Source organism: Naumovozyma dairenensis, chromosome 3 (assembly GCF_000227115.2).
Source record: "Naumovozyma dairenensis CBS 421 chromosome 3, complete genome".
Lineage (NCBI taxonomy): Eukaryota > Fungi > Ascomycota > Saccharomycetes > Saccharomycetales > Saccharomycetaceae > Naumovozyma > Naumovozyma dairenensis.
Window position 1 is genome coordinate 1,302,636 of NC_016481.1, and position 24,409 is coordinate 1,327,044.

At 35.3% G+C, this 24,409-nt stretch overlaps 12 protein-coding genes across 12 annotated transcripts; 7 read left to right on the plus strand and 5 right to left on the minus strand.

The window, feature by feature from the left end:
- Positions 1-219: 219 nt before the first annotated feature.
- NDAI0C05640 (ceramidase) lies at positions 220-1,185 on the minus strand (the record flags this gene model as incomplete). Its single annotated transcript, XM_003669418.1, has 1 exon — positions 220-1,185. The coding sequence occupies one exon, from the start codon at positions 1,183-1,185 to the stop codon at positions 220-222; it is 966 nt and encodes a 321-aa protein (XP_003669466.1).
- Positions 1,186-3,289: 2,104 nt separating this feature from the next.
- On the plus strand, positions 3,290-4,579 carry NDAI0C05650 (uncharacterized protein; the record flags this gene model as incomplete). Its single annotated transcript, XM_003669419.1, has 1 exon — positions 3,290-4,579. The coding sequence occupies one exon, from the start codon at positions 3,290-3,292 to the stop codon at positions 4,577-4,579; it is 1,290 nt and encodes a 429-aa protein (XP_003669467.1).
- Positions 4,580-6,599: 2,020 nt separating this feature from the next.
- NDAI0C05660 (40S ribosomal protein eS6) lies at positions 6,600-7,124 on the plus strand (the record flags this gene model as incomplete). The annotated part of the gene is made up of 1 exon (XM_003669420.1): positions 6,600-7,124. The coding sequence occupies one exon, from the start codon at positions 6,600-6,602 to the stop codon at positions 7,122-7,124; it is 525 nt and encodes a 174-aa protein (XP_003669468.1).
- A 355-nt stretch (positions 7,125-7,479) lies between these two features.
- DTR1 (Dtr1p) lies at positions 7,480-8,982 on the minus strand (the record flags this gene model as incomplete). The annotated part of the gene is made up of 1 exon (XM_003669421.1): positions 7,480-8,982. One exon carries the CDS (start codon positions 8,980-8,982, stop codon positions 7,480-7,482), a length of 1,503 nt encoding a protein of 500 aa, XP_003669469.1.
- A 713-nt stretch (positions 8,983-9,695) lies between these two features.
- Positions 9,696-11,639, minus strand: NOG1 (putative GTPase NOG1; the record flags this gene model as incomplete). The annotated part of the gene is made up of 1 exon (XM_003669422.1): positions 9,696-11,639. One exon carries the CDS (start codon positions 11,637-11,639, stop codon positions 9,696-9,698), a length of 1,944 nt encoding a protein of 647 aa, XP_003669470.1.
- Positions 11,640-13,250: 1,611 nt separating this feature from the next.
- FZO1 (mitofusin) lies at positions 13,251-15,866 on the plus strand (the record flags this gene model as incomplete). Its single annotated transcript, XM_003669423.1, has 1 exon — positions 13,251-15,866. One exon carries the CDS (start codon positions 13,251-13,253, stop codon positions 15,864-15,866), a length of 2,616 nt encoding a protein of 871 aa, XP_003669471.1.
- A 557-nt stretch (positions 15,867-16,423) lies between these two features.
- On the plus strand, positions 16,424-17,029 carry NDAI0C05700 (acetyltransferase; the record flags this gene model as incomplete). The annotated part of the gene is made up of 1 exon (XM_003669424.1): positions 16,424-17,029. One exon carries the CDS (start codon positions 16,424-16,426, stop codon positions 17,027-17,029), a length of 606 nt encoding a protein of 201 aa, XP_003669472.1.
- An 815-nt stretch (positions 17,030-17,844) lies between these two features.
- EHT1 (medium-chain fatty acid ethyl ester synthase/esterase) lies at positions 17,845-19,203 on the plus strand (the record flags this gene model as incomplete). The annotated part of the gene is made up of 1 exon (XM_003669425.1): positions 17,845-19,203. The coding sequence occupies one exon, from the start codon at positions 17,845-17,847 to the stop codon at positions 19,201-19,203; it is 1,359 nt and encodes a 452-aa protein (XP_003669473.1).
- An 863-nt stretch (positions 19,204-20,066) lies between these two features.
- Positions 20,067-20,297, plus strand: ERI1 (Eri1p; the record flags this gene model as incomplete). The annotated part of the gene is made up of 1 exon (XM_003669426.1): positions 20,067-20,297. The coding sequence occupies one exon, from the start codon at positions 20,067-20,069 to the stop codon at positions 20,295-20,297; it is 231 nt and encodes a 76-aa protein (XP_003669474.1).
- Positions 20,298-20,625: 328 nt separating this feature from the next.
- On the minus strand, positions 20,626-22,005 carry MSY1 (tyrosine--tRNA ligase MSY1; the record flags this gene model as incomplete). Its single annotated transcript, XM_003669427.1, has 1 exon — positions 20,626-22,005. One exon carries the CDS (start codon positions 22,003-22,005, stop codon positions 20,626-20,628), a length of 1,380 nt encoding a protein of 459 aa, XP_003669475.1.
- Positions 22,006-22,281: 276 nt separating this feature from the next.
- Positions 22,282-22,626, plus strand: MGR2 (Mgr2p; the record flags this gene model as incomplete). Its single annotated transcript, XM_003669428.1, has 1 exon — positions 22,282-22,626. One exon carries the CDS (start codon positions 22,282-22,284, stop codon positions 22,624-22,626), a length of 345 nt encoding a protein of 114 aa, XP_003669476.1.
- Positions 22,627-22,930: 304 nt separating this feature from the next.
- On the minus strand, positions 22,931-24,352 carry ELP4 (Elongator subunit ELP4; the record flags this gene model as incomplete). Its single annotated transcript, XM_003669429.1, has 1 exon — positions 22,931-24,352. The coding sequence occupies one exon, from the start codon at positions 24,350-24,352 to the stop codon at positions 22,931-22,933; it is 1,422 nt and encodes a 473-aa protein (XP_003669477.1).
- Positions 24,353-24,409: the final 57 nt, after the last annotated feature.

The window sequence follows — 24,409 nt, forward strand, 5'->3', positions numbered from 1 at the left end:
ATATGTTCGTTATTTAATGACCATTTTATTTATTTATTAAATTTTTGATTTTTCTTTATTTTACAGTATCATACTGCTATTAACTATATATAATATTTTAACTTTATAATTCTTACTTTGAAATCAGAATCAATTGCTTTTTCTTTTTAAAAAATCTATAGATCATTTATTTTGTATTATTCGTATGAATCGTCAAGTGTTGGTTCTAAATAAAGCTATTCATTTCTTCTTACGATTTTCTTCTTCTTTTGAATCTTTTGTTGTTACGAGGGAACCAAATAACGTATTCGAATATTGGGTAGATATTTCCATATCTTTTGGAACAAGTTCTGGGAATATCTTCCATCTCCAAATAAATTTATATTTGCCGTATGTTCCTGTAGTGATGACTCTCAAATACTGTAAATATACAAGATAATAATATATGCCGACACCAGTTAATGCATGCCACCAACCATGTAATTCAAGGAACATACCGAGTGGTAAAGCTAAAACATTTCTCCTTAAGTAGATCCAAAAATTGCAATAATGAATATCTAGTTTCCATGCTGTAAATCCTGATAAGAAGAACACTACCCCTAAAGCCATTGCTGAATAGAGATTCTTCTTCATGTCGTAATCGATTGTGTGGTTATGAGTCAGCAATCCAGAGCTAATGGCAACTAGAACAACTAGTACTCCAAATAAGACTTCATGAACATCAGTATCTTTTGATTTAAGGTAGATCCATGTTACTATGGAAATAGTCAAAAAAATAAGGGATCCAGTAAGTATTTCATCTTTATGACTTTGCTCCTTTTTCTCCTTCCTATCCTTGATGCTACGGATTTCGTCAATAGCTTCAGAGACGAGACTCCAAACTGGGATACTCATTGCATAATTCATGGGTAATTCATCTAATAATTGGAACCGATATTGTAAAGTCATATGGAATAGCCATGAACCAACCCCTACTATACCGTAACCAGCGCCGATTAGATAAAACCGAAACTCTAATGAGTTTCGGTATGTACAATACGTCGAATAAAATGTAGTCATTAAATAGACAATATTACTTATTGTATTTGACCATTCTGCTACATAATAAGAAACGACATAGTTTTCTTCGCACCAATCAATAGTTGACGTGACGTTACCCCAGTACCCTACCGATTCCTCAGGATACGGCCATGAAAGGAATCCCATAGTGTGTTGTAATTGTTTTTATAATGTTTCCTTTCCAATCAAAAGGCCTTGTTTACGTCAGACTCATTCTTGATATACGTTACCTAATAAATTCCATATGATTATGTAACGTTCTTCCTTAATTAATTGAGGGGTAAAAATTCAGATCCCGCTTGACATATTGTGTCTTTCGAAAATCTCGAGATAACAATAGGCCTCCCGCTACCCGGATGAAACGAAAATTTGGCGTTAAAAACTGTGGTGGGGAACTAAATTTCAAAATAGTCAAAGGCACTTTTACTTTTCGGGGGAATCTTTCTCCGAGACAGGGAGGTATTCTTACCGTACGCGTAAAAGGATATTCTATGCGAAGACGTTTGCCAAGACTTTTGCCAAAATTCCTTAGGTAAAAGAAACAGAAACGCCCCGTATCTTAAGCTTTCTTATCTATTTATGTTCTTTCATTCGTAGCTTAATTACGTACCTCGATAAGTACGTAAACACAGTATAGTGTACGTGGGTATCTTCACGTTAGACGGAATTAAGTTTTCAGTCATTATTTTTTCAGCCCATAGCGTAGAATTACTAAGAATTGTGAGTTTAGTACAAAGTCAATCATATTGGGCTATTAACGAATCAAATGAAGATACTAGCTGTATCCAACAGAAATTTCTTTGAGTGAAAGCTATTCAAGAATTTCCCATTCCAATATCAAAAAAAAAAATGCCAAGACTTAATTTTTCTAGTTATATTTTTATACTAAGTGCATACACCTGGGTTTGGGTGTTTGCTTCCCCTTTTGTTTGTCTCTTGAATTGACTAGGTTAACGATAAGGCAGGTACCTAGAAGAGGTTAAACAGGAACCATTGCAGTCCGGAAAAACCGCGAGAGTAAAAGCATAACGACGGGCAAGGGCTCTCCAATTCACTTTCGGGAAAGATGCCAAGCCTTTTTTGTAATGCATTCTTTCGATAAAATTAGCTCATCGCTAGTATACTTGTTCTTGAAAGGAAAAAACTACTACAACTGACAATAACCTTATATTCTATAAGACTACATACTTTTCTCTATGTTGTAACCAAACCTTGGTTACAACATAGAGAAATAATGTCCTTCTTCGCTAACATTTGTACGGACAAGACTTTGCGATTTCAAATCATTGCGTTCCTAATATTGTACGAACAGTTTGAAATTACCGTTAAATCGCTACGTAGTTTTATTCCAACCTATTATGACACTCATGACTGTTAAGATAGCCACCATGGAACAAATGCCAAGCCTTTTTTGTTACAGCATTCTTCTAATTCAAGGTATAATTAGCAGACCGATAGTCTCGATTATGAACCCAAAAACACTTGGCATAAATACGTAATACAAAGGAAAACAGTTCCCGTGATCCGACTTCTGTTAGTACGTAATACGTACTGGGGGGTGCATTATTGTCATTTAAGCCAAATCTGTTTCAATCTGCAAAATGTTCGATGCCATACTGAAAACCGGGTGAAAAACTTTATGAGGCGCATACGCAGTAAAGAAGTTCCACGGTCCACGAACGAATCTTCGAGATGTCATCAAATTCCATAATATAAAAATACCTCTTCTTCCTGAAGGGGAAGAGAACTTCCCGAGGAACTGCCGCAGTCCCTAATGGGAACGCTTTCTTAACCCGTACAGATATATACGATTGTTCGTTGAAAGGAAGTCAAACCTACTTTAAATAAAATAATCCTAAAAACCCACGCGGAGAGTTATTGCTTGGCAAATAAAAAATAGAAAATAAGACAAATATGAACGTAATTTATGTAACAACCTGCTACGTGGAACACTTACCGTAAGTCCCTTGACTATTGACACACGGATTTATCTAAGCTATGATGGCGAAGCTTGGCAAAAATACACTTTCAATTTACGCACGTATGGAAAATTGTTTTGAACAAGTTGAAAACGTTTTCTTGGATTCGAATGTACTTTAAATAAGCTTGTTTCTTTCGACTATTTTCATTTCTTAAAAATAGACGGTTATTTATACTCTGTAATAGAGAAAAATTCCCTGTAGTAATTCTTATGAATTACAACTTTCTGTATTCATTTATTTTAAGATAGCCTAAACAAATAGCATACAATATGGGTAGACGTAAGATTGAAATCAAGCCAATTGAAGAAGAAAAAAACAGATCAGTCACTTTTGCAAAACGTAAGGCAGGTCTTTTTAAAAAAGCTCATGAACTGGCTGTTCTTTGTCAAGTGGATGTTGCTTTGATTGTTCTAGGTGCTAACAATGCATATCATCAATACTCATCTACTCCACTAGATGAATTCTTAGACGGATATTATAGATACCAAAAATCCATAACTGAGATGAAGAATTCAACTTCGAGGGAATCACCTTCAAACATAGCATACCATGCATATACTAATAATTTGAATATGCCTATAAACTCTTTTCAACCAAGACGTTATGAAGGGCAAGACGGTTTCTATGGTAATCCAGTAATTTATCACCCTGTAAATATCAAAAGGGAACGTAATGTTTCGGAAATGTATGATAATCAAATGATGGAGAATACCACCAATAATATGAAGTTTAAAAGACAGAGAATAGAGCAAACAGTTTATTCGCCAGAAATCGTTGCCCATAATGAAGCTGGGTACAGAATCCCTGTCGGACCAACTCTTATGGCACCAACGTCCATGAACCTGCAGCATATAATATCTGTGGCGTCAAATCCGCCCACAGTACTAAACCTTCCAAATTCTGAATCTTCAAAACCGATGCACGCACCAGTGGCCAATACAGTCGAAACCATATCGAGAAAATCTTCTGCCGAATTCAACAACCACAATATGACGTATGTTATTGACGGTCGTAAGCACTTGGAACCTATTACTCCTATTTCATCTGATCAATGGGTTCATATGAACACCCCTTATCAAATACCCATGCAAAATCATTTGCTGGCCCCAGGCATGCCGTCTCGATCCATTTCTCCATCTCAGCCATTACCGCCCATTAAAACCATGACCAGTAGAAAATTTCAGGCATCTTTACACTCACCAATTCAACAGCATCACCAATTACAGACGGCAACTTTAGTTTCTTCATTTCAAAATCATATTTCTGATCCTAATATTAGCACATCTCCCCGGTCAACCCTTTCTAACAGCATCCCTAAAAATGTGTGTCTTCCAAAGGGGAATCAACGTACTGAAACACTGCAAAAGTTAGAAACAAATGCTTCTAAACAGCCGTCTTCTTCTTCTACACCAACGTCGAGTGCAGGGGAATCGTCTAAGCAAAGCGTTATCGCACAGCTTCCGCCGATAAAGAAACTGGAGATTGTAAAACATAGGACAGATGCCATTCTGCCGTCGATACATAGTTTTAATGCCACAATAGCAGGAAATAATGGTTAGATGTTCTTCATGTCTACTTCAAGGTCCTTTACGTTTTATGATGACTTTAACCTTAGTTGTATTTTGTCTACCGGGTATCAATAATATAATACGTATGATGAATACAAAAGCAACTAGGTGATCAACATTGGGTTCAGAGGTATCTGTCGTCTATTATCTATTGCAAGGAAAGTTGGCTTGTGTAACTAATGAGGAAACGTTACTACGCACCATTGGCGTCGTGTTTAAGATTAAGCGAACAATCTCAATATTCACGACATGAACCCTGCGTGAGGGCCGTGTCTAAAAATAAACTATATTATTATTAAAACATATTTATTAGTGTGTATTCAATGATATCATTCTTTGAACAAATTTGCTAGTGTATTGAAACTATTATAGAGTTACTATCTCTACTTAAAGTTTCAATCGTACAGGTTACGGTAGATCCTTTTCCAGTATTTACCTTTCATGTTCGTATACGTAGACATAAAAACAAGCGCCCTTAGCATGGTAAGCAAAAGCGATAAAGACAAAATATTTGGAGGGATGCATGTCCTGTTGTAATCTCACCCATTCTGCCAAAGGGATTCAATAGAAATCTTACATCCGAGTTACCTTGAGGGGACTGTACACTTTTTCCTTCTTGATGTACAATCAACAATAAAGACCATTTTTTCTATCCTAGTTCGGTCATTTTGACATCATGAAGAGTATCTTCTCCATTATACTAGTAAGCTAATAGTAACCACAAGAACTCTTTTCAGCAAATTAAGTTAAATAAACCCTTCACGGGCAGGTAGACAATATTCTACTTTTAGATTTAACCTAAACTAATTCGACTCGCTTTTATATAACATACTAAAGATTATTAATGCAAAAATTTTCCCATAATTGTTCGATTTTGAAACTATGTATAGCTTTTTGGTTAATATCTTTCATAATCGTCACATCACGTATATACCTCCAGGTAGATCATTTTCTAGATTGAAACCGCAAACCGAAAGACCATATACTAAACTACGAGTAATACAATGTGTGAGTTACAAATTTATATATTTACAATAAAGGTTCGTAAGCTCAAGTTCAGACATAAAAAGAAGAATCATCCAGAAAACTGCTGCCCAACAGTGTTAATAGAAAATATTTTAAGTCTTCTAATGACTAACCATTGTGTTGGGACGTGAGAAATACCAAGCTTTGTGACGGCCTTTTCCTAAAATTGTACCTCCATCCGTACATTCAATAAATATATTTAACATCTTAACACCCACTAATGTTTTTTTGTAAACTCATTTTCCACTTCCTCAAAGAAACAACAACGGCCCCGCGAGAGCTGTCCCTCTTCCTAAATTTCTTCCCCGGACAAAACTGATTAGTCGGGGTGAGCCCACACGTCCCGCCGAAGGTCCTTCTGTAGCAATCTAGAGGCTAAGAATCATCAATTCAAAAGTAATTATGAAGAAATCACTATATCTATAGTGTAATAACGAATTTCCGACAAGATACCCCAATAATAAAGAAAGTGCGCCATCATGAAGGTATGTGGTTAAACGATACATTTGCGGAAAATATGATTGGAAAATATTCAGACTGAAGAACATACATGAAAGAATAATGAGGAATCATATACAACGACCATCTCACGTGAAATATTATAAGAATTGACAGGGAACATTAAGAAGTAGAACGCTAGGATGTATACTTAAAAGAAAAGAGAATATTATTAGAAAATAAGCGGAAGAGGTTTTGATGGAAATACTCCAAAAAGTGACTTCTTTTGATGCTTTTCAATCTACCTAAAAAAATGAATTATCCTTTACTAACAAGTAGTATTCTATTATGAGTAATTTAAATACAGTTGAACATTTCTTACCCAGTCAACGGTACACAAAAGACCATTGAAATTGACGATGAACACCGTATCCGTGTCTTCTACGACAAGAGAATCGGTCAAGAAGTTGATGGTGAAACCGTTGGTGATGAATTCAAGGGTTACACTTTCAAGATTTCCGGTGGTAACGACAAACAAGGTTTCCCAATGAAGCAAGGTGTTTTGTTGCCAACCAGAGTTAAGTTATTGTTGGCCAAAGGTGTCTCTTGTTACAGACCAAGACGTGCCGGTGAAAGAAAGAGAAAGTCCGTCAGAGGTGCCATTGTTGGTCCAGATTTAGCTGTCTTATCCTTAGTTATCACCAAGAAGGGTGAACAAGAATTCGAAGGTGTTACTGACTCTACTGTCGCCAAGAGATTAGGTCCAAAGAGAGCTAACAACATCAGAAAATTCTTTGGTTTATCTAAGGAAGATGATGTCCGTGACTTCGTTATCAGAAGAGAAGTTACCAAGGGTGAAAAGACTTACACCAAGGCTCCAAAGATCCAAAGATTGGTTACTCCACAAAGATTACAAAGAAAGAGACACCAAAGAGCTTTGAAGGTTAAGAACGCTCAAGCTCAAAGAGAAGCCGCTGCTGAATATGCCCAATTATTGGCTAAGAGATTAGCTGAAAGAAAGGCTGAAAAGGCTGAAATCAGAAAGAGAAGAGCTTCCTCTTTGAAGGCTTAAGTAAATGTCATTGGAATTCACATATGTTTGTATCTTCATCTTCTTTAATTTGTATATTTCAACTTTAGTCTAATAAAGATTTCTCTATTATCATTCTTTTCAATTTTCTTCAGTATTTGTGAATAGCTACTTGTTTTTAGTATAAAACGAGATTATGAATGGTCTAAGTTGTGTATTATTATGTGGTATTGCCAAACATCTATTCCAGTTCTGAATTCTTAAAAATTATCTGTATATAAAAGATGTTTTTATTCATTGGAGTTTTTTCTTTAGTTATTAAGATATAAAAAAGCTTATTTAATATGAAACTTAGAAACCTAAGATATTAAAATACCTGTAAACTGTGCACAATGGATCATCTTTTGCGTTGCCTTCCTTTTCCTGTACAGATTAGATAAATGATTAGGACAAGAGACATTATATTAACTAACCCCAGCCCCATGAAACACCATCCAACACCCATTTGATCACATAAAGTAATAATTATAGCTGAACTAATCGCCGCACCGACGTTTCTGAAGAAACTACTGAGGGCAATCGTAGCAGCTGCTTTGTTAGTCATCAATTCAGTTAAGTATGTCATAGTTGTATTACTACACCATGTCATCCCAAAAGCCATCAACCCGGAAAACATCAAAATCAACGCCAAATGATAATGAAATGAGATCGAGAAACCAAATCCAATACAACCTGCAGTATTCATTAGTATTCCAAATATATGTAATACTAGTCTATATTCTAAAGGGAATGTTTCAGCTTCGTGTCTCTTTAACCACCTGGAACGTAAGTAATCAGAAAGGTGACCACCTACTTGTGATCCAACCAACATTGAGATCCCTGGGCAAACATAACAAGCACCAATCTTCAAGGGAGATAAGTGATAATCTCTTGCTAAATAATGGGCAAATGACACACTGAAGGCATAATAATTGGTAAATAATAAAGATGTACTAACGGACGCAATCAAGACAGGAGGGCATTTAATTAATTGCCAATATGTCTTTAGCCCCGTTTTTGGTGGTTTAGGATACCTTGTTTTAAATTCATCGCTTGTGCTTCGAGGTTTTTGTAAACCAATGTCACTGAAGAAGGGCCAGCTGGGTCTCCTGGTGGTTGGTTGTTCTGAGACTAACTCGATATCTTCCACTTTTTCAGTGGTGACAGCTAAGTATTCTGTCTTTCTCCATCGTGGGTCGTAATTTCCTACAATGCACCTTAAAGTCTCCGGCAAAAATATAATAATTGCGAAGAGCCCAATTCCAGACATTATTGCAGTAAATCCGAACAACCATCTCCAGTAATCACCCTTCATTAAAATTAAACCGGCAATGATAGGCGCAATGACTGGACCAATGTTGGGGCCCATCATAAAGTAAGCAATGGCTTTCCCTCTATGTTTTGGTGGTGTGATATCTGTTACAGTACCAGCTCCCAGTGTAATAACCGAACTGGATCCAAATGCTTGGACCACTCTCATTGCAAACAAGGCACCAATGTGAGAAGGTACAGCGGCTAAAATGACGTTAGCTGCAATCATAATACTAATTGATATGATGTAGAGTATTTTTCTTCCTCCAAAGTCTGCAAAGAGACCCCAGAATAATGGACCTACAGAAAAAACAGCCATAAATACAGAAACCGTTGCATTGATCGTAGTACTGTTGACTTTAAATTCATTTTGTAGTAATGGAAGTGCTGGAATGTAAATGTTACCGGACATGGGTCCAAGAAACCCTATATATATAACAATGGCGAATATTAAAAATATTTGGCCCCTAGTGAAACAGGTATATGGAACGATTTCCACTTGTTCGTTCTGAACTTCGATCTTTTCTTTCGTTTCTTCGCTCGAGCTCATAATGGTTTTTCTTATTAATATCTATATATCCAAGCTTTGAATCCTTGTAATATATAATTCCTCATGTATTATATAGAAGTTTCTTCAAATATGGAACTACATGTTTTTTATATATTTTTATATTCTTTATTTGATAATGAAAAAAATAATAATGAGTCCATGACTCTATTAGGGTTATTAGCCGTAGCGAAAGTGGCACATTTTTTTTAAGTTAACTTTCATTTTCGGAGTTTTTTCAGCCGCATCAAAATGATAATAATCTAAAAGATGTCCGGATGGCGAGGATTTGAAAGAAAGTGGTTGGGTTAAGGAAGAGGTGTTTTCTCATTCAAGACCAAAAATAGTCACAGGAATATATCACTGCTTTGTAGGCAATATTTTAAGCCTTCGATTTCAAAAACATTTGAAGTTGATAACTAGAATTTCATATAGTACTTTGTATTACGCACCTATGTAGATTATAAAGCTCTCATAAAAGACTTCTTTATGGATCGATAGTGGCCCTAAAATATATCATTCACCGTTTAGGTAGTATGGCTCGCCTTTAAAATGAAAAATAAAACAAGTAGAAGCGATTACTCCTTTCAACACTTTTTGATATGTAAAGGATTCGTAAATGATATTTATTGAATAAGGATAATAATAATAATATACAGTTTTAATGTTGCAATTGCCTTAACATTTGGAGAGTACGTAGTATATACGTTTGCCAACTAACGGAAATCAGTCTTACCAACACCACGCTTACCACTAAACAAGTGCTTCAACAAAGATACACTTTCATGTCTATCAGATTCACCTTGTCTAGCCATTCTATTTCTTTCCCTTCTTTGTAGTTTTTGTATTCTATCCGCCTTAGATCTCATTGAACCGTCAGCAACACCGTCAAGTAATCTATCAGATTGTCTTAACTTAGTACCGTTAGCATTAATAGAAGCAGCACCTTCTTGGTCACCGAAAACAACATCAGCACCAGATTCAACATATCTATTTTTACGAGCGGCCATACTTTGCTTATCTTGTAATGATGTCATATCATGACCCAGTGTAGCCATATGTTCTTCCATCTTACCGAAGGACTTCGATAGTTTAGAACGTGGCATAATAGCCTTATTCTTAAGAGATTTTCTGTTTCTTGCCTCAGCAATCATAGTCTTTTGTCTGTTTCTAATCCAATTGGCCTTAGATTTGATATCATCAACTTCATCTGCTTCGAAACCTTCAAAAGTTTCTTCTTCATCGTCGGAATTATAGAAACCCTCTGCTTCTAATCTTTCTTCTTCCTCCTCTAAAGCTTGTAATTTAGCAGCGATTTCTGGGTCCAAGAAATCGTAGACATTCTTACCATCCAAAATTTCAGGCATAACGTCATTTTTCCATTCATCATCCTCAAGTAGATATTTATCTTTTAAGTTAATATTGAAAACACCAGCACCACCGTTTTCAGCTTCAATTTCTCTGGCCAATTTTCTTCTGTTTGGATCTTCTGGATCATATCTTTTATTATTCTTTACAGAATCTGGAATGAATGGAGTTCTTTGAATATCATCTCTAGCTTGGGGTTGAGCAACATGAATCTTGTTCAAAACGTTATTAATTCTAGCTTGAGATTTCAATTTATTTTCAATTCTTGAAGCTAACAATTTTTCACAAGCTTTATTTCTAACTTCCATTACGTTTTCTTCCAAATGACAAGATGAAGTCATAACTTCGACACCTGGAGTTTCATAAATAGATTTCAACAAAGTAGCACGTTCTTCATCTAAATCTTCTGGACGAATAATATCAGTTTTGTTAATAACAACCATAACGGACTTGTTAGCGAATAATGGCTTGATAGAATGGAATAATTTAACTTGAGCTTCAATAGTGAAACCACATTGTTCTGAAATATCCATGAAATATAAGACACAAGAACGTAAATGAGCAATAGCGTAAATAGATTGCATTTCAATGTTATTCATTTCTTCAGTTGGTCTATCCAAGATACCAGGAGTATCAATAGCTTGGAACCTTAAATATTTATAATCGAAATGACCCACATATAAAGATTTGGTAGTGAAAGCGTATGGTTGAACTTCCACATCTGCCTTAGTGATACATCTTAAGAAAGAGGATTTACCAACATTTGGATAACCACAAATTAAAAGGGTTCTGGTGTTTGGATCGATGGATGGTAATCTACCAATATGTTGACGGACTTGTTCCAAATAAGCTAGAGGATCTTTCAATTTCTTGACGATGGTAGCCATTCTACCCAATGCAGCCCTTTTCAATTGTTTACATTGGAATAAAGATTGACCAAACTTCAATAATCTGATATAATCTCTAGCGACTTGTTCTACTAATGATTTAGCTCTGGATACTGCAGCTAAGGAAATCTTATAATGATTCTTTTCGTATAAAGTATCCATTAAGTCTCTATGGAATGGATGAACATCGTTAATATTTGGGAAACCTTTAATAATATCATCGAATTTTTCAACGAACCCTTCACCTGTAAATTTAACTTTACGCATGTAGAAGGCTCTAATTCTGGTGATTTTGAAACCAGGTCTGATAACAGTTGGAGTCTTTCTTTGAGTTCTGTTGAGAACAATATCCAGTAAATCATTGGCAGGTGCCACGGTTGGGATATCTTTCCACGATAGTTGCATTTTGCTTAGATGGGTTGGTAGTATGCGATTATTAGAAAAGATAAGAAAAGTCCGACCTATTATCTTCTATTGAAATCTTCCACCTTTAAGTATAGAACTGATGAAGAAATAGTAAGCGATGAGATTGATTTATAGAGGAAATATACGTGAGATGAGATGAGATGAGCTATAAAAATTAAAAGGTTGAAAAATTTTCGTTTTTTTTTTTTTTGAAAAATTAAAAGTCAAAAACAATCGCGGGGGACGGCGCGTCACAATGTTTTTGAGCGACATTATATGTATTTGTGTCGTTTTTCTAAGCGTCAGGGAGACGTCGCATCGCCCTTAATATACTCCATTAAATTGAATATTTTGCCTACATGGAAATAGAAGAGAGAAAAACTGTTAGAGAATTGCTTGTCTAAAAAAAAGTATATATTATCATTAGTGTCATGCAAATGGCTAGAATATGAATAATACCTTAGTCTGGTGCACCGTTGTTGTTATTCTATTGTAAAACACACAGAAGATTATAGATTACAATGAACTATTTTTTTTTTATTTGGGTATTTTTACGCCTGAAAGCAAAAACCAAAAACGCTCGGTGTCGATATAGCACTATGGCCACGCAGGTCTCTCTCTCCTTCTACTGAGAGTTGTTGGGGTTATTCGTGTTGTTATTGTGTTTATTGTTTACTTAATCGTTATTTAGTAGCGAATAAGTTGACCCACTACGTGTACTTGTTGTGAGGTATTTACATATTCAATGAGAGTCATTCTACTCTTCTATCCTATTATATTGTCCATTTATATATTCCACCAGCGGTTCAATTGAAGACGTTTAACCGGACTACATACACTCACTCATACAAGGGCAAAACTTGTATTCAGCTAATACTACTCCATACTTAAGTAAATAAACAGACGTAGTTTGTAGAGCAACCAAATCAACCTCACAAGATTTACATTGAAAATTTTGAAACTGTCTAATTCTTAAACTTTGATATCAGCCAGGTCTGATTTTATCATTAAAATTAAATATATTGTAAGTAGGAAAGTAAATATAAACAATATTTTTACGAGTCAAAAAAGAACAGAGGAATGAATATTGTTGATAAACAAAATGAGAAGACAGTGTCACGGTGTTGGAAATGGTAATTATTTACCAGATATGTCCCTGTGGGGACACTCTGCTCCTCTCCCTCTTATAGGTGAAAGTAATATCTAATTATGTACAATATATATGGAAGAAAAACCCTCGCTTATATACTTATTAAGTTTAACAGGACATCACATGACATCGGGTTATACAACATGATTTTATTGACGTATTAAATTCCAAACAAATATAGATAGAAGTTGTACCTTCTATCCCACATTTAATATCTAACCAGGGAAAAGAAGGCTCTGTATATTACCAGCCTTAATCTTTGGGCAGTGGCCATTTAATTTCAACGTAAAGCCTTGTATATGAGCGTAGACATCTTGTTAAATTTAAAGCCCGAAATGTTATTGGATCAAAATTCGGTAAGCTTATAAATTATATCTAAGGAAGGAAGATTTCACAATGACTAATCTATCGTATACTAGATATCCAACTGCCACAGAAAAGGATAAGCACAAGTACGAGCAATGTCTCAAAATACCAAAATTACTGTCGATAATAAACAGGAGAAGGAGACCGATGACGAACACCAATCTTGGCCTGGGCATAACGATGATGCTCTTGACGACAATACTACCTTAGCACCATCAACGATATCTTACTCAAGAAATGATGGTACATTCACAACGAATGCTAATGATAATGAAACACTATGTGAAAATACCGCAACTTCGTGGCAAAGAGGAACTGGTCACTTACCACAAACGATGTCCCGTTCTAAGGATAAAATGATATCATCCCAGTTAAGCCAATGGAATTATAATCATAATAAGACTATGTTAAAACGAGGCATCTTACAAACACGGGATATATTACATGAACTAGAAGATGAAAATGATACACGTCCTATATTTGTAATACATAATGACCCAAGGAATAAAACTGGCGAAAATCAACTACATATTTTGAATTTACATGTCAAATTAGATGGGAATTACTCAAGGAAAGATCAAAAAGATAGTTTTGGCTTAGATAAACAATCCATTTCTAGATTATTTAAATCACAAGTAGAAAAGGCTTTGAATCATTTAGGGTCCTTGGATAAAAGAGTGGATGATGTTTCATCAAAAGTGTTCATCACTGGTGATGTCAATACGGGGAAATCGACATTTTGTAATTCTCTATTGAAAAAGCATGTTTTACCTGAAGATCAATTACCATGTACCAATGTATTTTGTGAGATTTTAGAAGCAAGGGAGAATTCAAATATCGAAGAAGTGCATGCAATATTACTTTCACAGGCACCCACCGTGAAAGATGCAAATGTGGTGTATAACATTAAAAATAGAACCACATATGAAATATATCCATTAAATGAATTATCGGAGTTAGTAGAGAAAAGTGACAGGTATTCCCTTCTAAAAGTATATATTAAAGATGATAAAAGACCAGCTGAACAAAGTTTATTGAGAAACGGTACAGTCGACATTTCATTAATTGATTCTCCCGGTTTGAATATGGACTCTATACAGACGGCAGAGGTTATGGCAAGACAAGAAGAAATTGATTTAGTGATATTCGTTGTAAATGCTGAAAATCAATTGACTTTATCAGCAAAAGAATTTATTACCTTAGCTTCAAGAGAGAAAAAGCTAATGTTTTTTGTAGTAAAAAAATTTGATAAAATCAAAGATAAGGACCGTTGCAAGAAATTAATTCTGAAACAAATTCAAGAATTATCACCAGAAACATACAAAAGTGCCAATGAATTCATTCATTTCATATCGAGTTATGATGATGAAAATATACCTTCTTCAGGTCAAGGAGGAGATCCGAATGATTCAGATAACGATAATGATAGTGATATTGACGATTTCCCCAATAATAATGACCCAGATTTTGATCACCTTGAAGATTCATTACGTAATTTTGTCTTGAAAAGAAGATCAATGTCAAAATTACTGCCCGCAAAAACATTCATTTGTAAACTTTTATCTGATGTGGAAACTTTAAGTTCATCAAACATGAAGATATATCAGGATGAACAAAATGAAATAAAGAAGAAATTAAAGGAATTAGAACCTGAATTAGTGGAAGCCAAATCTCATTGTAATAACGTCACACTAAACGTCGATAAACTAGTAGAAGACGTTGTAAATGAAACCTACGAGTATACCAATAATGCAATATCACAATGTTTGATTATATCACCCGAAAAGTACCCTAAATACCAAGGATTATCAAAAATATATGACTTCATATTTGCTACAGAACAATTCATCAAAAACCAAATTATCCAAAGTGTTGAAAGAAGTGAATCATTTGCAATAAAAAGAACTGAAGAAAGTGTTCAAAATATTAATAATCTTGGGAAGCAACAATTAGGAGACGATTTTATGTCTAACCGTCAATTTAATAGTGAATTAATGTTTACTCGCAGATCTGATGTAACGATTCGACAATTATCATCACCTTTACATATTGTTGATTTATTTGCACCTTCATGGGAAAGTTTTATCCATTACTTAAGTTGGGGTCTTTTCAATGGTCGTCCGCAGATTGAGACAATCGAAAATAAGCAAAGTGATATGAACTCAAAGGGAACATTAAGTACAGCCCTAGGTTTGAAGGATTATCCACTAGTACAATATTGGACGAAACCGTCATTGTTGTTTACATCAAAAGTCCCAGCATTAGTTGTTTATTCATTTGGAGGAGCCAAGATAGTAGGTAATTTAATTATTAATGGGATAACGACATTCTCATGGAGAACCCTGGGACAAGTTTCTGGTTCCATATTAGTTATTACTTCGTTATTAGGTGTTGCGTACTTTATCCACGACCTTCCTAGAGCATTGCCATTGAATATATCTTCCAAGTACAAAACTAAATTAGAAAATTTAGATTATATCCGTAATAATTCTGATAGAATTTCCAAAGAAGTTCGTAATGTTCTCAAGATTCCAACGAGAGAAATTCTTCGTTCATGTCAATTGGTTATGGATAAGAAAGAAGGCAATAAGAGGGAGCTAGAAAGAACCCAAGAGGACAACAAGATATCGTACAATTTCTTTCATAAACTGTCAGAAAGAGCAACATCACAACGTGCAATTGTGGAAAGTATTAATCTCGAGGTAGATTAAATTATTGGGGGGCATGCGAGATAAACCCTATATAAAATAATTTATGCGTAGAGTATATACATAATTTAAAATAGTAAACATTCTTATAGTGGTATTTTGGAATCATTTAATTTGAAAGAGAGAATACGGATTTTCAAAGGATAACAGGTAACAAGGACCATACGATGTGTTTCATTGTACTCAGCTTTATGTAACATTTTTCCTTAAACGTCGAGATATGTTATTCGGGACACCGTCGGCACCGTCGGCCCTTTTCGTCCCTTTACCGTAATATTTACTTCACGTAATTCCAGAAAAATACCACGCCTACCTTTTTTCTCTGCCAAATCTCAAACCTGAGATCCAGTGTACAAAAAAAAAATTGAAATTCCATTCATGAAAAGACATTTCCTAATCCTACGAACCGGACAACCTTAACCTGTCTAAAGAATATTCTACTATAAGTAAGCGATATATATAAAAAGATAACAATATATAAGATTTATTGAGCTACATTGGTTCGGTCTCTTGGAAATAAATTATATGGAACTGTTCAAAGAAAAAATAACAAACGCGTCATGAACTTAAAGGAATATTTAGCTATCTTAGAAACTGGTAAAACAGTAGAACCAGACTCCGAAGCTTATGCCTTCATGCATAAAGTTAGTCAAGAAGCAATTAAAGTAACTATGGAAATGAACAACAAATATCATGAACCATCTGAACTTAGACAATTGTTCTCCAAATTAATAGGCAAAGAAGTCGATGAAAGTTTTGGGCTCTTTCCACCTTTCTATTCAGATTGTGGGAAACGTATTACTGTTGGTAAAAACGTCTTTATTAATGCCGGTTGTAAATTTCAAGATCAAGGTGGGATTACGATAGGAGATGGATGTTTGATAGGACATAATGCTGTACTGGCTACTATTAATCATGGTCTTGATCCTGCTAAGAGACAATCCTTGAACTTGGCTCCAATTGTACTCGAAGAAAACGTTTGGTTAGGCGCCAATGTAACTATTATACCTGGTGTTCATATTGGGAAAAACTCAGTAGTAAGCGCGGGAGCAGTCGTTACGAAGGATGTCCCTGCTAATTCTATTGTTGTTGGTGTACCTGCTCGTGTCATTAAAACATTAGATGGAGCAAGTAACGATGAAAAAAACACTTTGATGAATAATTAACTTCAAGTCACTCATTGAGAACATTTCTCAATCGTGGCATGTTTGAGAGGGGCTAGGGCAATCGAAATAACTATAAGATAAACGAGAAATTATTTTCTCTAGAAAACATGTTTTTTGCGTGTAGACTAGAGAACACTTCAAGAGAATGAATAAAAAGATATAAAAAAGTAACGAATAGAAACAGTTGGGAAGTATCCTCTACAAAACATGGACACCCCTTAAATACTCTTGAAAAAAAGATCTATCTGTTATTGGAAGGTTAGTACTTTTTCAATAAACTATAACACACTTCTTTATCAATAGTATATAAATACACAGTTTCTTTTAAGATGTTTGAATAACTACCTGGATGCATACTACGTCTTGTATAAGAGTGGCTCAAGTCCTTGAAAATATCTTAACAGAAGAAGTTTTAGGGTATAGCCTCAATATTATGGCATAGCATATAACGGATAAAAAGCGCATTTGGAAACTACACCATAAGAGCCCTATTGCAAAGTGCCTTCACCTCTTGCTTTCGAATAAGCTGAACCAATATTTTCTATAATTCTGAATAACCTCTCAAAATGTGACATGCATAGTTGGAGTTCCGCGGGATTGGTTCCGCGGGCATTTGATAAAGTTGTGAACAACAGATTGTCTCGAAATAATTAACAACATACGTAAGGACACTATCGTATGATGAATAAAGAGACATGTGGAATTTGCCATTTCACTCTTTAAATAGTGTATGACATCTTTTCTACTTAAGGACTAGCTATCAACCCAGCACACTTGGAAAAGATTGAGCACGGTCGACCTAACAATAGATAAAAATGTCACAAATTTCTCGATACCCTTTGATCAAACCTTGGAACTGGGGTTATCACGGCACAGTTACTCAAATCACCAGTAAGGATGGTTCCATCGAGATTCCTTTGAAAGAAAAGAATAAGTCCATACCACTAGATGAATTTGTTTCCGAATATGTTCCTGCATTGAAAGATCAGGCAAAATTTGAATTGAAACCTTACTTGTTTACGGGTATTTTACAAACTATCTATTTAAGTGCAGCTGATTTCTCCAAGAAATTCCCAGTATTTTATGGTAGAGAAATTGTAGAATTTTCTGATAAAGGTGTTTGTACTGCTGATTGGGTCATGCCAGCATGGGAAACCAAATATCAATTGAATAAAGAAACTGCTAGCTTCGATAAAGTGAATTTTAATAAAGATGAAGTAGAAACCCATCCAGAAGGTTGGCCGCGTCTCCAACCACGTACCAGATATTTAACCGAGAGTGAATTAGCATCTGTCCACCAGGATGACCGCCCATTGGTCGTTTGTTGTCATGGATTGGCTGGTGGTTCTCATGAACCCATTATTAGATCTTTGACCCAAAATTTGACTAGATCTGGTAGATTTGAAGTCGTTGTCTTAAACACCCGTGGTTGTGCTCGTTCAAAAATCACTACACGTAACCTATTTACTGCGTTCCATACTATGGATCTTCGTGAATTCGTCAACAAGGAACATGCTAAAACTCCCAATAGAAAAATATACGCTGTTGGATTTTCATTCGGTGCTACAATGTTGGCTAATTACTTAGGTGAAGAAGGTGAAAAGACACCAATAACCGCCGCTGCTGTTCTATGTAATCCATGGGATATGGTACAATCAGGTATTAAGACCAGCGACGATTTTTGGACAAAAAATATCTTTTCCAAGAAGATTGTAGATTTCTTAACGAGAGTAGTGAAGGTCAATATGGCTGAGTTAGAAGTTCCAGAAGGTTCTAAACCAGATCATACACCAACTGTCAAAAATCCATCATATTATACATTCACTCGTTCCAATTTAGAGAAAGGGAAAGATTTCCAATACATTTCTGATTTCGATGATATTTTCACAGCACCTGCTTTAGGTTTTAAAAGTGCATTAGAATACTATGCAGCAGCTGGGTCAATTCATAGATTACCAGATATTAAAGTTCCGTTATTAGTAATGAACTCTACGGATGACCCAGTTGTTGGGTCAGATCCAATTCCAGACCATGTCATTGACTCCAACAAACATTTATTATTGTGTGAAACAGATATTGGTGGTCATCTAGCATACTTAGATAAAAATGATGATTCTTGGTCGACAAAGCAAATCTCTGACTTTTTTGAAAAGTTTGATGAATATGCTCTATAAATTTAATCTTTAAGGACTTTTTCTGACATGCCTGATTATATCCATAGAAAAATCAAGATAGAGAACTTCATATCCTGTATAAATCAACACATATGCTATTCTTACGACTGGCGATATATGCTTTTACTTTACTTAACTACTTAGTATACTGAAGTAAAAGTTCAACTTAAAAAAACATTATATAGTTCTTTATACTCGCTTCTCTATACCCCAATGATTTCTCAATTTCATCAGAATCGGAGCTGCTTCAATTATGATTAATTAATAGTGGGCCAAATTTCTACGTAATATTTCCTACTCCTCAAGTTACCAAGTGTAGGGTCCTTTAGCGTTATTGAAGGTTTCAGTTGGTACTGCAGAAATTACCTTTCTCCCTCATCAGTTCGATATGATTAAGTCCATAGAAGGTAACTGTTGATTTCTGAGCTAGAAATCCTAATTTAGAAAATATAATTAGTCGTTTTCCTTGTTCGAAGAAACTCCTATCAATTAATGTGGTTCTTCTTTTTCTTGAAGCACCCTTAAGCAATTTTCCCAAACCTTGATGCGGATCATAGAGCAAAAGTACCGAATAACATTTCCCTTTTCTCCTTCCTCTTTCTCTTTCTCTTTATGTCCCCTTTTGTGTATGATGTTTTCTATGATGTTTTCTATGATCTTTTCCTCTTTTTCTTTACATATACTAGCGGCTCTTTCTTATCGCGAGTTGAAGGTAATTTATTATGTACACTTTAAATGTAAGTCCTCTAAACTACAGACGTTGCATTCTGTATGAAATAATAAGGGCAAAGTATAGAACAAATCCCTCAGATTACAACTCTAATAATCTGCTACGATAGCACTGATTGAACATAAGGGGGGAAATGAACGATAAAAGTGCTGGTCTGATCATACTGCTCGCTACTTGGACAATAACTATCGGCTCAGGCATCTCTTTCCTGTATCTGCGGAATGATCCATCGAAAATGTATTATTTATGTTGGATATTGATTTCTCCAACAATGTTTTGGGTTTGGACCTTTATAGCATGGTTCAATGCAGAAATGTTCAGAAACGCAAAAGTTCTTCCAATTGACAATACTGATAAAGACTGAAAACTTAGGCACTTCATGAGAAACTGATCTGTAAATCGCATTTCCCCTGTTGATGACAGACATTATAGTCTACCGATACATGGTTTCTATGAAGTAACGTTTGCAAAACAAATCGTAAACAAAGGAAACACAGGACTTATATATGTCACATTTTATACACCAGGGTCCCGTCTGAAACACAAATGTGGATGTAAGGCTCACCTGACCGGCTAAGTTACTGACAATAACTTAAAAACTAGATTAAAGGAGGAATCAATTCCTCTATTTTAGTTACACCATCTATATTCATTAATATTTATATTTACAAATTTTTTCTTTCTAATATTATTTACTTCATTTCTATAACAAATGTTTTTTGTTTACCAATCTTCATTAACAAAACTTTATTATCAATTAGGTATGGATCCCAATTTGTAAGGCTCTCACTGACTTTAATTTGATCCGAATGCAAGTAAATAGAACCTTGGGAGATTTTCCGTTTGGCAGCGGACTTGGAATCATTAGTTAATCTAGCGAGTAAGTCAATAAGATTCTCTGATTTGTTGGCATGCTGTAAAATTCGAGCTTTACTACATAGTTCAATCAATCTGCTGGCATCCAATTTTTCATGACGCTTAAGTTTCCCAAACAAAACATTAGAGACTTCTTCCGCTTCATTACTTGCATCTACACCATGTAACAGTTCAGTAACCTCCTTTGCTAAAATATTTTGTCCTTTCCTCAAATGGGGTGATCGAAGATGATCTGCCACTATAGATTGAATCTTTCCTCTTGGTAAAAGAGTGAAAATTTGCAGAAATCTCGCAATATCTGCATCTTCCGTATTATAAAAGAACTGGAATATTTCAAAAGGTGTATTTATTTCTGGATCTATAAATACGGCATTCCCAGCACTTTTCCCAAACTTTTCACCATTAGCTGTGGAAAGCAGAGGCGTCGTAACTGCAAACGCAGGCAACTCTTTACTTTTAGGCTCTAATCTACCGATAAGGTCCAGACCAGCTGTAATATTACCCCATTGATCGTTCCCACCTACTTGAATGGAGACATTATGTTCCTTATACAAATGGAAGAAATCATAAGCTTGAAGAATTTGATAGGTAAATTCATTGAATCCTAATGACCCTTGGTTTGCTAACCTTGATGTGACAGAGTCACGCGAAAGCATTGCTTGAACCCTTATATGCCTACCATATTGAGCCAAAAAATCTAACATCTTAACCTCTTTCCACCAAGAATAGTTATCTTTCAAAATATGTTCCCCGAACTCCACAGTATTATGTTTGTTCTTCCTTTCATAATATTTTTTCCCATTTTTAAAAAACCGTACCAATTGCTCACTAATTGCCTCAATGTTGTTAGCTCTTATATCGGTAGCCATTTCTGATCTTTCCGTTATTCTACCACTTGGATCACCAACTCTCCCAGTCGCGCCACCTACTAAAGTAACAACACTATGTCCTCTAACATAAAAATTCAACAATACCATCAATGGTACCAGATTACCTAAATGTAATGATTTAGCTGTCGGATCAACTCCACAATATAGTTTTACCTTGTTGTTGTTGCCATTATCCCTTGATTGCAATTTTTCGACCAGCCATTTTTCTGGTTTGGAAATTTGAGCAATCAAGCCTCTCAATTGTAGTTCTTTAATTAGATTCTCTCGCAGAACTGAGGGTGTCGACAGATACCTTCGTAGAAACATCCTTCGTTGCTTAGTTAGAGGTTTTGAAGAATTTTCTTACTTCATCGAGCTATCGAATCCCTTCCCTGCATAAATATTGAAATATAATTTCTACCGGACTCAAATAAGGTATCGGAAATTTGTAATATGTACAGAAGAGAACGTTAAAATATCCAAATTAATAGACCGTTCAGCATTCAAGAATGAACAAAAGCCAGAAGTAGTTACGATCTGTCTACACAATAAAGAGAGATCGGTCCTTGTAGAAAAGTATACTGAAAATATAGAAAAAAGGAAATGCCACCAGTTAGACAAGTTTATGCACAAGAAGAGCCATCAAATTGGGCGAAGTTTAAAATGGGGTTAATGATGGGTTCCACAGTGGGGGTTTGTACCGGGGTCTTGTTTGGTGGGTTTGCCATTGCCACTCAAGGTGCTGGACCAGACGGTGTTGTTAGGACACTTGGAAAATATATTGCAGGGTCAGCTGCGACATTCGGGTTGTTTATGTCCATTGGGTCAGTTATTAGAAGCGATGATGAAGGGAGAAACATGACTGCTAAACAATATCTAGAAATGCAACAAAGGGCAAAGTTTGAAATATGGAAAGTACGTACTAGACATGGAATTCACAAGGATTAATGTTTAAGTACAACATTTAATGATTATTCCCCCAACAAATACTAATAATTAGAATGTAAAAATAAAAACCTGCATAAGAAAACCGATGAATGTGATCGATCAATATGCATGTATTTCTTATGTACATAGTTCTCATTCACACACTGTATATATATAAAAAAAACAAAATAGATATTTAGTATTAGTATCACTGATTTTGTATGAATGATCAACATATTGTAAATGGGGAATATAGTTTACATAATCGATCTATTTTGATTACAACAAAAAAGACAAACAATCGGAATATTAGAAATTCCACTATTTAATATTCTAAAGAAATCTTAGTACTTTTCTTAGCCTTTGATGATGGATCATCTTCAGGACGGTTCATCGATTGCTCATTCTTCTTATTACTATCATCATCAGCATCATCCACAGGTATACTCCATTCTTCAATTTCAAATCTCTTTCTACCATTTCTGAAAGCCCATTCTGATTTAGCTACACGCATTTCACCACGTTCACTAAAAATAGGCAACTTCAGCACATGTAATAAACCGTGTTGAACTTTATTAGGTTGAGCTTTATAAACGTTCTCTAAGAATTGTAACATTTCTTGTGGGAATGGTTCTAATTTAATTGATGAATCGAACAAATTTTCAATCTGCACCAATAATAATGGAGTAACGAAATCTGATGAAATCGTACCCATTAGAACACATCTGGATTCAAACTTCTTAACGATACTTCTTAATCCATGCAATAATGCTATTATCCCATTCAAATTAAACATCTTTGGTGGGTACATGGCAGGATGCAAAAGAGATGGAATTATAATTCTTATAAGTTTATGATCATGAGTCTTTATTGTCCTTTCCACTTGTGTGATGACATTCTGTAAAGGTTGAATTGGAGATATGAACGTGATATCTGAACTATTTGGAGCAGGGATCATTCTTGATGTGACATCAAATTGATGGTTATAACCTTTGTATTCCGTTTCGTTGTTGGAAATATCCTTTCCAGCTTTCTTTTCATCTGCAAATTTATATTTCCATGCAATCTTGAAATCTTTATACCTTTGTGGTGTAGCCTTTTGTTCATTCAGGTTTTGGACAGAAAGCTTGGATTGTTCTTCTGAGATCATTGACTTTTTGACATCTTTACGAGATCCTTTGTAGACACCAGGGAGTTCTTTAGCGAAACCTTGATTCAATGACAGTACAATCAAATGTGTATTACCAGACTTGGAACCAGGTACTGTATCGAGCCTATTATGTACGATCCCTTGCGCAGCAAATAATTTGCATAGGATGGAATTAAATTCAGTAGTTCCTTGTTCTTGTACCAATATAGAATTCCCTAAAGGAAGTCCGAGGTGAGTTAAAACCTTATCTAAATCCTCACTACCAGTGGATGTTACTAAATTTGCACTTACAGGTGATGGTCTAATACCTGGATGATTAATATAATCCAGTGCCTCTTCTTCTTCCTCATCCTCTGATGCAACTTCCTTTGGTATAGTATGACCAGGTTGTGGCGTTCCCATATTTAAGTTTGCCATTCTTGCAGTAGGGGGGATGGTTTGTCCTCCTCTTACAGACCTTATTACAGGAGCTCTTCCATTAGCCGCTGCCGCTGTACCTGGGATTCTTCGAGCATTATTCAGAGGTTCCCTACCAGGGATAGTTCTGGATGTAGGTTCTCTTCCATTGAGAACTTCACCTCTTTTTCTGAAAGACATAACTATGACAGTTCTCTATTATTGACAGGAAGAAGACAGTTATCTAAGTTGTATGAT